Genomic DNA, 13,662 nt, shown 5'->3' on the forward strand with positions numbered 1-13,662 from the left:
AAATTATAAGCGTTGCCAGACTATGAATGCTGTGACTGCTTCCCTGGGAATGGTGATATGAGCGCGGGCGAGTCCGTTATGACTGCCACAATTTAAATGAACGATGTACGATTGATAAGAAATAGCCCAGTTCTCCACATGCGATTTGAAACGACAAAGACGACGGCTGTGTTGTATATCATATATGTATGTATATTAATTAAATAATTAAATTAAGTTTTGAGGGACATACATACATTTACATCCTACATATACACTAATAGCTACACGTTATATATCGATATCGAGATGCTGAGTTTTTTGAGTTATTTTGTTTACAAACAACTACACGAATACACGGTATCAACAGCAGCACTTTTTCTATTCTCTCTCGCTCTATCGTTCCCCGACCTCAGCCTACCTCTCCGGAATGCAGGGGGGGGGGGAGCTGACCACTGGAATCAGGAGACAGATTCGATTCGATCTCTTCTCTTCGATCTATGTAGCACTTTAATTTTGTGTGAGAAAGTTTAGTTTACAAATTGGGGCACCCACGCACACACACACACATCCAGCATGTGTGGGTGTGTGTGTTAGTAGCGGTGTTTTGCGTGCATCTCAGCAAGGTACATTAAGGAGAAGGCAGGGCTCCGACACCGCGAGAGCTGTACGGCCTTACCTTCTCCTTAATATATTTTACGTGTTTAGTTTTTACTTTTTCATTTTTGCTTTGTTTCGCGTTTCGCGCTTTGTGTTTTGTTTTCTGTTTTCTGTTTTTTGTTTTGTTTTATTTATTTAATATTTTTAAATTAAGATTAAGATAAAAACCTAATTATTTATCTTGTCATTTACGCCTTAAGTAAGTTCGATATAAAATTAGATGAAGCAGCAGCACTTCCAGCAAATAATACAAATAACATAAAAATTACAGCAGTACAGGGTGTGTCCGTGTTCGGGATCTTTTCTTTTAGTTTCGTTTTCATCTCTTCCTCATTCTTTTATATGCAATATTTTTGTATGCGTATGTATATATATATTTATATATATATATATATATATGTTTATATCACCTAATTTGATTTGATGTTTAATTTTTGTTTCTGTTTGTTTTTGTTTCCGTTTTTGAGGGGAGTTAATGCGAGCGAGTAGTATTCGGGCGAAACTGGAATTTCTCAGACCATCCACATCCATTTATATGATACGAAATGCAGTGCTGCCACCCTACCACGCACACATGTGCCTTGTAACATTGCGCAAACACACAAAAAATACAGTAAATTTACATAATGGTTAAGTATGTACAATTGGTTGTTAATGCTCCACCAAACAAGAACGAGAACGCCCACGCCATGCGGCATCCACTATGCACTATTCTCCTCGTCTCCATCCTGCTGTGGCTACACTTCATGTTCCTTAGTTCACATAAAACTGTATTTAAACTGAATTACAATATTCATATATTATATTAGGGGGAGGGGACTCTCTCGGACTCTCTCTGGTCTGTCTCCTCTGCCGTACGTAGATTTCCGTTTGTTCACTTCATGAGTTTCTTTGCTGCATATTATTGTTGTAATATGTAGTTATTAGTAAGTGGTAGAAGTTTAAAAACTATGCTCTCTATATATGTATTTATATATATCAATCAATGTCTATACGTACGCCGAGTGCATGCACTTCCCGTTGGCATACACCACTCCACTCCATCTCCTGCTTTGTAGTTTAATGTAAGTTTATGCATTTATTATATATATATTTAATATATGATAAACCATAGCGTGCGTATGCATATGTATGTGTTAGTTGTTACTCTCCTCTCCTAACGCTTCTGGCTTCTGGCTTCCCGCTTCTCGTTTCTCGTTTCTCCTCTTTGTCTCCATTTATTAAGTTAAATACAATAAGTATGCTTGTGCTTTCTCTTCTCCTTCTCCTTCCTCTGCTCCTTATTTCCTTATCTGCGGTACGGTACTTTTGTCCTGCTAATGTTGCGAAACGTCGCGCTCGCTCGTGCATCCTTCTTTATCATTATAATTATTATGTGGCTGCTGCAATCGCTTATGCTTAGGCTTTAGTTTATATTTTTACTATTTATAGATTTGAGTGAAAAAATATACAGTTGTTATTGTATTGACTGTTGCAGTGAAGCCCACACACACACACACATGACATTGGAGCAGGCTCTGACGGAGTATACCATATCCTTCTCGAGGGGATTCTCATTCTGCTCTCTCAACGCAAAACGCATGCAGGAGGCCTCCTTTTAAGTAAATGTACATTATTTGATTACATCGATATCCGATCCGGTATCCGGTCTCCATTTCACTGATCCGTCTCCTTCTCAGTCAACTGCCCCGCGGCGCGGCCAGTAGTAGGACGCTGGCAGCATTGTCGTATACTACGCAACGGCTGTCGTCGTTCCCGCATTCGTTGGCGGTGGTGCCGCCGCCTGCTGCGACACGGCTGTGGCTGTGCCCGAGGCCGCACTCGATGACGAGGAGGGAGGCGGCGCTGCAGATGCAGCTGAAGTGGCATTGCTCAGGCTCCCGGTAAGGTTCGACGATGCCAGTCCGACTGCGGCGACGGCTTTGCTCACCTGCTGCTGCTGCTGCTGCGACTGCTGCTCGGCGACCGATTGTGGAGTTGCGTGGGCTGCTGGCGTGGTCGGGGCATTGTTCATGGTGGAGGTGGACTGGCTGCCCAGACTGCTGTTGCTGCTGCTGTTGGTGGTACTGTTGTTGGTCTGGTTGCTGCTGGCCGTCCCGCAGCTGTTGCTGTTGGTGCTGCTGTTGCTCACGTCGTTGAAGGTGGCTGCCGGCGGTAGTTGCTGGCTGCTGTTGCTGTTCTCATCGTTGATCACCGCCGAGGAGATCATTCCGCTGCCGGATGTCGATGATGAAGACGTGCATGGGGCTGCTGGCGATGGCTTGACATCAGCGCCACTTGGCTCAGCATTCGCTTCTCCACTGCCAGACTCCAATTTCACTCCGCTGCTTGGTGCTGCTGCTGCTGCTGCCGATGCTGCTGCTGCTGCTGCCGCTGCTGCTTCCGCACTTGCAGCCAAAGCTTGATTCTCCGCAGGACGCAGCTGTTGAAGCTGTTGCTGCTGCTGTCGCTGCTGCAACAGTCTGAACTCCACCGAGTGCATCCGGCTCGCTCCGCGCGACACACGGTACAGTACCCGCGAGATGACCAAGGCCACCTGCTGGTCGAGGATGTGTGACATGACCAGCCCTAGGAGCCGCTGTTCCTGCTGCATGAAGAGCGACTGGTTGTCAGGATGCTTGGCCAGGTGCAGCAGAGTGCCGGCCGCCCGCCGCAGCATGTCCAGGCTGGTGCCCATCGAGTCGGGGTTCTCTCGCAGGAAGTTGAGTCCGTGCTGGTTGGCCACGCCCAAGGCTGTTTGTTCGGCCTGCTCGATGAAGGCCACCAAATACGAAATGCACGGCGACTGCAGTGCCACCGTCCGCGCCATGGCACTGTCCGCCGCAGCCAGGTAGTGCAGCAGATTCACAGAGAACTCACGGAGCACCTGGTCTTCGTTACGGCACAAATGGCGCGTCAGCACCGCGCACAGCTTCTCGAGGCGGGAGAACGGTGGCGTCGCAATGACCAGGTCCACGTTCGCATCCGTCACGCACAGCTTGCAGAGCGCTTCCAGCGCTAGGCGCTGCGGAGAGAGCGCAGAGTTGGGTCCGCACGAGGGGAACGGGTCCTGGCCGTGGGCGCTAGGACAGACGGCCCAATGCAGAAGTCCGTCTATGAGGGGGCGGGCGATCAGCTCGTCGTAGCGGGAGAGCTCGAGGTGTCCGGCTATGTTGGCCATCGCCACTAGCATATTTTCCCGAATGGTAATCAGGTAGTCCCACCACCACTCGCGCTCCCCCTGCAGCGAGCTGCACGAGTCGCTGAAGTCGGTGTCCTCCTCGCGGTCGTAGTTGCGCGTCTTCGGTGTGCGCCGCAGGTGCTCGTGGTTCAGCAACAGCAGACGCCCCAGGACGGCCAGGAATCGCGTAGACTTGGCCAGCACCGTCTCGTTGCCGGGCACAAAGGTTAGATTGCGGAAAATGTTTGAGAGGGCGATGCAGCGGCGTGCAAGCGAGTCCTGGCTCTCGTTTACCAGGTAGAGCGAGGCCTCGTCCCGCGTGTAGCACTCGTCCTCGTAGCTGGAGTCGCGTTTCCGCTGCAGCACTTGCGCCGCATCCCGCACCGTCGCTCTGGGATCGAAGGCGCCCAACGGCGGCGACGAGGAGGATGCTATTCCGTTGGTTAGACGCTGCTGCTGCTGCTGTTGCTGCAGGCTGGGCGACTCGATTTCCATGTCAACGGCTCGACAATCGCTGTCACTGGTCTCCGTCGTCCCGGATGTTCCCGTTCCCGTTCCCGGTTCCTTCTTCACCTCGGCCTTTGTGGCAGCGATCTCATCAGCCAGTTTGGATTTCTTGACCTCGGCAGATCCTTCTCCGGCTTCACCGTTGCTGTTGCTACTGTCGCCGCCGCTGACCAGGCGCCGCTTTTTGTTAAATGACTCCTGGAGGAGATTGCCATCCTCAGTGCTGTTCGTCGTCGTGTTCTCCTCTTGCTTGATTTCAGGCTTGGGGCTGGGGGTGGCCGCGTCAGTGTCAGTGCCCTGGCGCGTTTTCGCCTTCTCGGAGCGGACATAGCGTGCGAATGGAATGTTTACGATCTCAGACTTGAAGACGTCAATGATGCCGTCGAGCGGATCCGGCTCGGTGAAGCCATAGGTCCAGGCATTACAGCCGACCGGCTCCAGCTGCTCGTACAGCCTGTTGGTGTCAATGTCCCACGCCTTCTGGCGCTCGTCCACGAAAATGTCCTGCTCCGCCGCCTGGATGCGCACAGGCACACCCTTCCTGGTGACCATCGTGTAGTTGGGCGTGAACGAGAGCAGCAGGGAGCGCTCCTCGGGATTTGGTTGTACTCTCACCTGGCCCAGATCGATGCCTTCGTCGGCGTCCTCGGAGTCGCTGCCTCCCCCGTTCTTCCGGTCCATATTCTCGTAGTGACGCTTTCGGTTGTAACTACAGATGCTCCGCACACACCGGCTCTGTCGTCCGGCCCGCACTCTGTGCTCGATGGCGCCCGTGCCCGTGCCCGTGCCCATGACTGTGCCACTGTCCGCATCGTCTTCCGCCTCATCCAGTGGCTCCTCACAGCGTTCGTCAAACATCTCGGCGAGATTCTTCTGGAAGTGCTCGAGCAGCAGCGTCAACAGGCCTGGCAGATTCGAGATGCCGAAAAACTGCACCGTGGAGTCATCGAAGAGCAGCACATTGAGCACGTCCAGGGCCCACGTGCACTCCGTGAGCAGTCCGGATCGCATGGCCATAAATATCCGCCACGGATCCACGGGGCACACATCCGACTTGGTCAGGCGCTTCCTCCTGTAGAGCACCGGGGTCGTCGACTCAACGCTGTCGTGCGGGAAGATCAGCTCCTTCTTCACCAACTGAGCCCCGGGCCCGCCTCCGGAGACCTGCGGAGCATAGCCACCGGGCTGCTGCTGCTGCTGCTGCTGTTGATTGGGCGGCAGTTGATGCTGATGCTGTGCATGCTGTGGATGCTGTGGATGCTGTGGATGTTGTGGATGTTGTGGGTGCTGCTGGTGCGGATGTGGATGTGGATGCTGCTGGTGGGGAGGCTGCTGCTGCAGCGGCTGCGGCATTCCCGGACCGACGATGGGCGGCTGCTTCTGCGGAAGCATTCCACCTGGTGCCGGCTGGCCGATGGGCTGGCCCACCGTCTGAGATGGTGGCGGTGGCATGGCATACGGTGGCTTCACCATCCCTCCAGGCACCTGGGGCATACCTGGCGAGGGGACGCCACCGTGTGGCGGTTGCTGTGGTGGCTGCTGGCTTCCCGGAGGCTGCTGCTGTGGCGGCATGCCGGGCATCCGCTGCTGCTGACTCGCCGGCCCAGACGGGGGTCGTAGCGGGGATCCTGGAGGAGCTATGCCGGGCTGACTCGGCTGACCAGCGTTCATCTGTGCCCACTGGGGAGGCGCCTGCGGCTGCTGTTGTCCGGGTGGTGCCACCTGTTGGTATGGTGGCTGCTGCTGTTGTTGTTGCTGTTGTTGTTGCTGCTGCTGCGGAGGCGGCGGCGGAGCCTGTTGTGGCGGATACCTATGCTGCTCCCACTGAGCCACTCCTGCGGGCTGTTGAATCGGCGGCCCATGAGGGGCACCAGGTGGCGGTGCTGCCCCACGCGGTGGTGCACCTCCCCAGGACTGCGGTGCTGGCGATGTCGGATACTGTGGTCGATACTGCTGCGCACCGCCCTGCCATGCTCCTGCGGATGGAAAACAATGTGGTATTAGCGTGGTTCAGCGGTCTCAGCTGTCTGGAACGTACCGTAAATCTGTGGCCTTGCATTGTAGCCTGGATAAGGCTGTGGATCCTTGATGAAATCGGGATGCCTTCGCGGCTGTGGACTCTGCAAGGGCAAGGGCAAGGGCAAGGGCAGAGAGCTCGGATTAGCGTGAAATTGAAGGTGGTGGTGGAGGGGCGACTCACCTGATCGGGTGGTGGCCGATAGTAGTCCTGCTGCGTGGGTGTTCCCGGTGCATAGCCGCCAGTCGGTGGCGCCACAGGTGATCCACTCGTGGGTGGCCCGCCCGCAACTGCCTGTGCCGGTGGCTGGGGTCCACCTGTCGGGGGCTGACTGTACGGCCGGCTGCCATAGGGTCCATATTGATTGGCACCAGCCGGTGGACTAAAGAGAGCAAAAGATATACAAGACGTAGTGCATTAGTGGCGTTCATATTCATCCAGATCTTTTCCAGCTTCAGCACTCGTCCAAACCCGAGGCTACAGTACAGTATTTCGGGGGTGTTCTGTGTGTTGTGTGTGGTGTGTGGCGTGGTGTGGTGGGTGTCTGGTCTGGTCTGGAGAGAGATACAAAATTGGTGGCACTCACGCTTCCCCCTCCGGCCCGTAGGGAGGGTACATATTGCGGTTCTGTGGCGGATACTGTCCTTGGCCTTGTCCAAACGGCTGGCCAGGCGGTCCTGTGGCATTGTACTGATCGCTCGCACCATACTGGCCATAAGCTCCGGGTTGTGATGGATAGGGAGAGCCTGAAACGTTTACAATTGATCACAATTAGAGGACTGGGGAGACTGGGGGCTATCTAGAAACGATTTAAATCGAAATTAAAGAACACATAATACACACGGCCCTAGCCTTGTGAAGGGTATCTGATTTCAATAGCTGTCTGCACATGCATCTTACGCACTAAATACTAAATCAACTAGTTAATTGTTTAGTTAGTTGCTGGGAACCACATTCAGTCGTTAGATGAGGCGAGTACGAAAGCAAACGAAAGAGTAATGTGAAAATGTGAAAGGAGCGCGTCTGACACATGATAGAAATTTTGGTGGAGAAACGGAAGAGAAGAGATGAAAGGAACAAAAAAATTAAAGATGATTATACCTGGCGTTCTAGACACAGGCGTTGGATAAGCGGAGCCACCCTGCGGATAAGGTGCTCCGGCGGCTGGGCGCACATGCTGCTGCTGCTGTTGGTGCTGCGGCGACGGTGGTGGTACCGGCCCAGGCCCATGTTGCTGTGGTGCACCCGCCGGTGGAGCACCCGGCTGTGGTGGCTGCTGCTGCTGCTGTTGCTGCTGCTGTGGCGGCTGTCCGGCCAGTCCTGGATGCTGGGGATGCTGCTGCTGCTGCTGCTGCTGTTGCGTGGCCGACTGCTGGGTGGCGTGCGGTGAATGGGGAGGTGGCGGTGGCAGGGCACCGCCTACAGCAGCAGCAACAGCACCAACGCCGACACCAGGACCAGCGGCACCTGGACCAGGGCCTGGACCAGGGCCAGGACCAGGACCCGGACCAGTATCCTCGAAGGGATTGCTCACACTTATATTATCACCGACGGCGGCAACAGCTACGGCGGCGCCTGAAGCGACAAGCGGCGGTTCGGTTCGGTTCGTTTCGGTTCGGATGAATGGTTGGTTGGTTGGTTGGTTGATTGGTTTGGATGAATCGAATTGGAATTGGAATGAATGAGTCAGTGGAATCACACAAATGAATTGTTGTTGTTGTGGCGTGGTTTCGTGGTTGTGGTTTGTGGGTGATCGAGTGATGGTGGTGGTGGTGGTGGTGGTTCGGTTGAGTTTATGGTTTAGTAGTGCGCCCACACAAACGTTACAGAAAAACATAAAAATGAATAAACAAAATACACAAACACATGAAATTAATAACGAACATTGAAATGTAGATATGTATACTTATGTATGTACAGCTTATTACATGGGTTACAGGTTAGAGGTTACAGGTTACTGGTTAAAGGTTAGAGGTTAGAGGTTACAGGGTTGGGCAATGAATTGTTTCGATGGCTGAGAATAAGCATATCGTCTAGCACAATTTAGTAATGATAACAAGGACACACATACAGGATGCCACAAAACAAAATGTAATTCCAAGAATATCAAATCAATTCTACCGACATGTAGTGCTAGAGAGCTATTGGGGCAGCTCTCTCGATCGATTGGGTAAGGGGTAAGCATGGCCCACAATCGAATTAGTTCAAATGAGAGCGCGCACCCAACTGTGAGCTCTGCGTTGCAGAATCGGAACAATCAGCTCTTACCGGGATGAGGTGTCTGCGGGTTACTCTGCGAGGGCGGTCGCTGCATCTGGCCTGCCGCCGCATAGTCCGGCTGCGGCCCACTGGCGCCGGGGTACGGACTGCCGCCCGGATAGCCTGCATAGCCATCGATCGCAGCGTTCGGGGCGGCACCTGGCGGGGCCGGGAATGAGTCCTGCGAGTTCGACGAGCCTGTCGAATTGGTTGTCCCAGCATCCAAATGGCCACCACCGATTGGTTGCAAGTTGTGTGTGGGAGGGTTCGTTTTCGGTTTCGGTTTCGTTTTCGATTTTCGTTTTCGGGTTCGTAAAATGATGCGAGGAAAAGGTGGTGAAAAACATGTTCCATTTTCAACGACAATCAATCGCACAACGGAGGAATACAAATGAAAACGAAAAGAAAGAAAAAACGAACAGAGAATCCAAATTAAGCATCAAAAGAACATACCAAAATGTAGGGGGGCACCACCGCACGCGGCAGACACTTACCTGGCGAGGGGACGGAGGCGGCCTTGGCAGTCTTCTTCTTGCTGCCGGCCTCCACCTGCTGGATGATGGGCAGGGGATCGATGTCGCCGCGATCAAAGTGGCACTCGAAAGTCAACAGATTCTTGGTGTAATGCTTCCGCAGCGTGTACGCTGCACTGCTGCTGGCCCCGATGCCCAGGAGGCCGGCAATGTCCTTCCAGGTCTTGCTCTTTGTCACCTGACAAATGAGAACGGGAGAATCGCATGGGGTTGGGATCATTAGTCGGGATTGCTTATATCCAAATGGAGCATAGTCATAGTCATATCACTCAAGTGTCGATCGAAAAAAGAGAATCAAAGAAGGTAGCGAGCAAAAAACCAACTTCGGTGTGGATGCATTCTCCGGAAAAGAAGGAAAATATAAACTACGTACAGAACGGGTATGGGGATGGCTTAGGGTTAGGGTTAGCGAAACTACTGAATGAATAGAGGATAAGGATATCATAATACAGACACAAGGAGAGCAAACGCAGCTAGGGAAATCGAACATCAGAGAGAGAGGCAAATGGGAATACGTGCAGAAACAGAACCAAAAGAAAAAGACATTGAAAACATATCGAAATTAATTAGTTCCCATTGAAACACATTTCAAACAATACAAAAAATTAACTTTCAAGTCATTCCTGAGATATTAGATAGATTCATGGATTTCAAAACTATTTAAAAAACAATAAAAAGAATGAATTGAGTTTGGAATCGATTTTTTTGGAGCATGCTGCCTATGGGTTAACCCAGGCGGTAATAATATGTTCTCGTTTGTTTTATTTGTAATGAAAAGCTTGCACCGTGGGCTAAATCTTGTACGCAGGATGCAGCTATAATTTGGACACTTGGATCGGAGGCTGGAGCTGGGTCTGATAGGGTGCTTGCTGGATTGATCGAGCAGCTCTGGTAGATTGACTTTAGTTTCTGTAGCTACTGAGAAGCCGAATCGCAACATAGATTGATTGGTGTCTATTTTCGTATATATTTTGTTGGTGGATATATCTTTTGATTTTGGTTCGTGTTAACTACGTTGGTGGTGGTTGTTTTTGGGTTGGTTTTGGTTTTGGTTTTGGTTGTGGCTGAATTGGTTTTGGTTTTGGTTTTGCTAGTAGTAAATCTAAAAAGAAGTTAGTAAAAGGAGTTACTACGGCACCTTGCATACCTCGACGAATCCGCCACGTTCTTTTACATAAATATATAACCTATATAAATCGAGTGGCTGTTTTGAGATGGTTGGGCAGGCGGTTATCGGCGTCCGCCTCTCCTCCATGAAAGACCGCAGCTTGTCCAGCCATCCGCGCCTGTCTGGATTGTCGTCCATTTCGTACAGCTTGCACAGGGAGTCAGACTTCTTCGTCGTGCTGCGGAAGGGCTCCTGCTGCACGGGTACATGGCTGTTGAACACCTGCTGTGGATGGCACATTCATTGACTTGGTTCACTCCCATTTAAATGCGATGGTGGCGGTGGCTCTACTTACCGGACTGCCAGCCGGACGCGGCCAATTGGGTGGCGAACTCATGTCGAACTCCTCGCCGGGGCCGCCGCTGCCCGGGTGCATCACAACGGGATGCGGGGATGTGCTCGGAGGGGCTAAATGACTTTGGCTATAAGGATCATTCTTTCGCGACTTTGGTGTGGTGCATTGGGGATCTTCGCCGGAGGCTGTCGAACAAAGCAGAACCACAGATTAGTTGCTGGTTTCTTGCACGATCTTCGCTTCACTCACCAGCTGATGCATTCGAGAGCGTGCTCTGTTGACTGACTTCATCCATGGGCGTTCCATCAGGACCAGTGGTGACCACGGCCGTGACCGGGTGCAGCCCGGTAGCGCCTGTCGGACCGGAGGAGCTTATCCCGTTGTCCTGCGATATGTGCTCAGTGCCAGCGTTGTCCGGACCGCCAGGCGGTTGACCCTGGCCACCGAGCATCGACTGGGGCGGTGTGCTCGTGGGCGGACCCATGTTGGTAGGCCCGTGCGGCGGTCCCATGTGGTGGGGAGGACCCATAGGCATGCCGGGATGCATTCCTGTCGGCCCGTTGCCGTAGCCCTGCGGTCCCTGCGGCTGCGTGGGGCTACCTCCGTAGCCACCTTTGTGCTGTAAATGCTGCTTCAGATAGTTGAGTGGGCGGGGCGAGCCACTGCCCTGAGGAGGCGGTGGTCCCACCACGGGGGGCGGCGGTGTGCCCTTGCCCTGCACGTGGTTGCCAACCATCGCGCCGCCAGGCGGAGCACCGGCTTGCTGCTGTGGCGATGGCGACACCCACTGGTAGGGCGGATACTGCCCGTGTGGACTCCCGCCGCTGTGATTGGGCATCGACCGTCCCGGATAGCCACCTCCCTGGGCTCCAGAGGGCATGCTGTTGGCTCCGCCGGCGCCTTGGCTGCTTGGTGGCGGTGGCGGTCCGGTTGCGTAGGCTCCGGGCGGATACTGCGGCCGTGGCGGGTAGTTGCCTAAAAGTGCACCAAAGTTTGTAGAATGCAAGGGAGAAGATTCCTCGGAAGAGTGCCTTATCGTACCTGGTGGATATTGCTGCGGCTGCTGCGGGGGATAGCCTTGCGCTCCAGGACTCTGGCCCGGACCGCCCATCTTGTAGCCTCCGTGCATGTGCGGCGGCATTGGGTAACCCCCGCCGGACGCACCTTGAGGCGGAGGTGGGGGCGTGCCCATGTTATTCATTCCTTGACTGGGCGGCGGTCCCGGTGGCGGGGTCTGTTGGGGCGAGTTGCTCGCGGATGAGGCGGAGTTCGAGGCCTGCTGCTGCTGAGATTGCTGCTGAGGCGGTCCGCCTGGTAGACCCGGATGAGGGGGCATTGGTGGTGGCCCAGCTCCCACCGGTGGCTGCTGCATGGGACCGCCGCTGCTCGACTGGTTGCTCGCTGGACGCGAGATTGGATGATTTTGTGCTGCAAGTGGAAAGTGTTCATGAGATCTGCACCAAAATCGAATGGAGTCCTGGTACTTACCCACTGCTGGGGACATGGAACGCGAACCAGATGAGCCAGTGGGAGAAGGGGTGGGCCGCATGACTTGTTGGGGATTGGGTGTGCCGGGCGGACCGGAGCCCATGCCACTGTGCGCCCCGCCGCTGGAGCTGTCGTTGCTGTTCTGACCAATCAGCTCCTGGAACGGGAACGGGAAAAAGAGCGGAACCAGTTCCGTTGTGAATGGTATTCAGTAGAGGAATTCAAAAGTGCCGGCCGGCCGGTAGTTTTTATTTATTTAAATGAAAGTGATAGCAACTACGAATTAGTCGAGCGGCAACAGCAATTAACTTAAAGAGAGCATACACACACACACACTTAGTGCATACACTTACACCTGCTGATGTCTGGTTGTATTGGTCGTAAACCCAATTCGAGCATTTGCCGCAAACATGCATACAAATATATGCCTATGCCTATGCCTATCAGATGTTATCCCAACTGGTAGGGGTGCTGTTGGAGCGGAGCGGAACACCAAATGTTGTTATTGTTACGTAGCGGAACAGGCTGACACAGCAGAGAGCGGATTGGGAGTGTGTCTGAATAATCTCAATCATTGGGAGTGAGCGAAACGGATACAATTACACTCTTATTGCGATGTTCCCCTCGCTCTCTACCTCTTTATCGACCTTTTCTGACATTGCCAAAAGAATTATTATCCCTCTCCTCCTCACACTTACACAACTTATGCGGCGACACTCTGCAATTATAACCCGGTCAGAGTCAAGAGGGGAAATTCTCATAAACGCCAAATCTCTGGCAGCAATCACAACTCTTGCAGCAGTCTTCAACAGAATCTCGGTGCGATGCGACACGACTTTAAATTTTTTGCCGCCTTATAGCTTATAAGAAAATCAAGCAAAAGCTCCACACCGCACAAACAATTTCAGCCAAGGAAGCATACACACAGTCATACCTACATACATACACATAAAGCTTAAGTCGACAGCAATTCGAAAACACACACACACACACACACCCCAATGTAAGCACAGCAAGAGAGAGCAAAGCAGCAGGCACCGACAGCGACAGTAAGAAAAATACAGCTAGCGCTGTTCGTTTTGGTATCTGAGAAATTAAGTGAAGTGAAATGAAATGTACGACGACGACGACGGCAAAGGCAGCAGCAGCAACAGAAACAGAAGGGGCGCGGTGTGAGGACAAGTAAGGGGGCACGGGGCATAAAAGCTATGTGGAACGAACGACAACAACAACGACGACGACGGACGGCTGCAACTTGAAGCACTCGGCGGAGGGGAGAGACGCAAGACGGGACACAGGCAAGTGGCTGTGTCTGTGCTTTGCTGTGCTCAGCTCTCTGTGGTAGTTATGGCGCGCTCGAAACGAACGGCGAACAGCGAACGTACGATGACAAAGACGTAGATAAGGAACAGAAACATGCACACACAAACACAGATACGCACACACACCCGTACACTCGAGTATAATAAAATGAAATAAGCAACGGCGTCGCCAGCCAGCCCGGCCATTCGTATTCGTATTCGTTTCTTCGCTCGTTCGTCGTCAGAGGGGAGCCAAAATACGTTGAGAGTGTGAGAGAGCGTGATGTGAGCGAGG

At 52.9% G+C, this 13,662-nt stretch overlaps 1 protein-coding gene across 13 annotated transcripts in view; it reads right to left on the reverse strand.

Moving 5' to 3' along the window:
* The window catches only part of LOC117896582 (trithorax group protein osa), a 44,699-nt gene that overhangs the window by 17,620 nt on the left and 13,417 nt on the right, over nucleotides 1-13,662 (reverse strand). For 2 of the 13 annotated variants that reach the window (XM_034804989.1, XM_034804990.1), the window contains exons 5-16: nucleotides 12,067-12,223; nucleotides 11,620-12,006; nucleotides 10,828-11,553; nucleotides 10,579-10,763; nucleotides 10,254-10,508; nucleotides 9,078-9,293; nucleotides 8,592-8,820; nucleotides 7,425-7,898; nucleotides 6,910-7,069; nucleotides 6,507-6,705; nucleotides 6,345-6,426; nucleotides 753-6,282 (exon numbers count right to left, since the gene is read on the reverse strand). In XM_034804989.1, the coding sequence (XP_034660880.1) occupies nucleotides 2,372-6,282; nucleotides 6,345-6,426; nucleotides 6,507-6,705; nucleotides 6,910-7,069; nucleotides 7,425-7,898; nucleotides 8,592-8,820; nucleotides 9,078-9,293; nucleotides 10,254-10,508; nucleotides 10,579-10,763; nucleotides 10,828-11,553; nucleotides 11,620-12,006; nucleotides 12,067-12,223 (6,981 nt within the window). In that variant the 3' untranslated portion in view covers nucleotides 753-2,371. Of the gene's footprint in view, nucleotides 1-752; nucleotides 6,283-6,344; nucleotides 6,427-6,506; nucleotides 6,706-6,909; nucleotides 7,070-7,424; nucleotides 7,899-8,591; nucleotides 8,821-9,076; nucleotides 9,294-10,253; nucleotides 10,509-10,578; nucleotides 10,764-10,827; nucleotides 11,554-11,619; nucleotides 12,007-12,066; nucleotides 12,224-13,662 lie in introns of those variants that run through there. The other 11 variants (XM_034804995.1, XM_034804994.1, XM_034805000.1 and 8 more) reach the window with 11 other exon arrangements.

The sequence above is a fragment of the Drosophila subobscura genome, chromosome O, assembly GCF_008121235.1.
Source record: "Drosophila subobscura isolate 14011-0131.10 chromosome O, UCBerk_Dsub_1.0, whole genome shotgun sequence".
In the NCBI taxonomy this organism is placed as follows: Eukaryota; Metazoa; Arthropoda; class Insecta; order Diptera; family Drosophilidae; genus Drosophila; species Drosophila subobscura.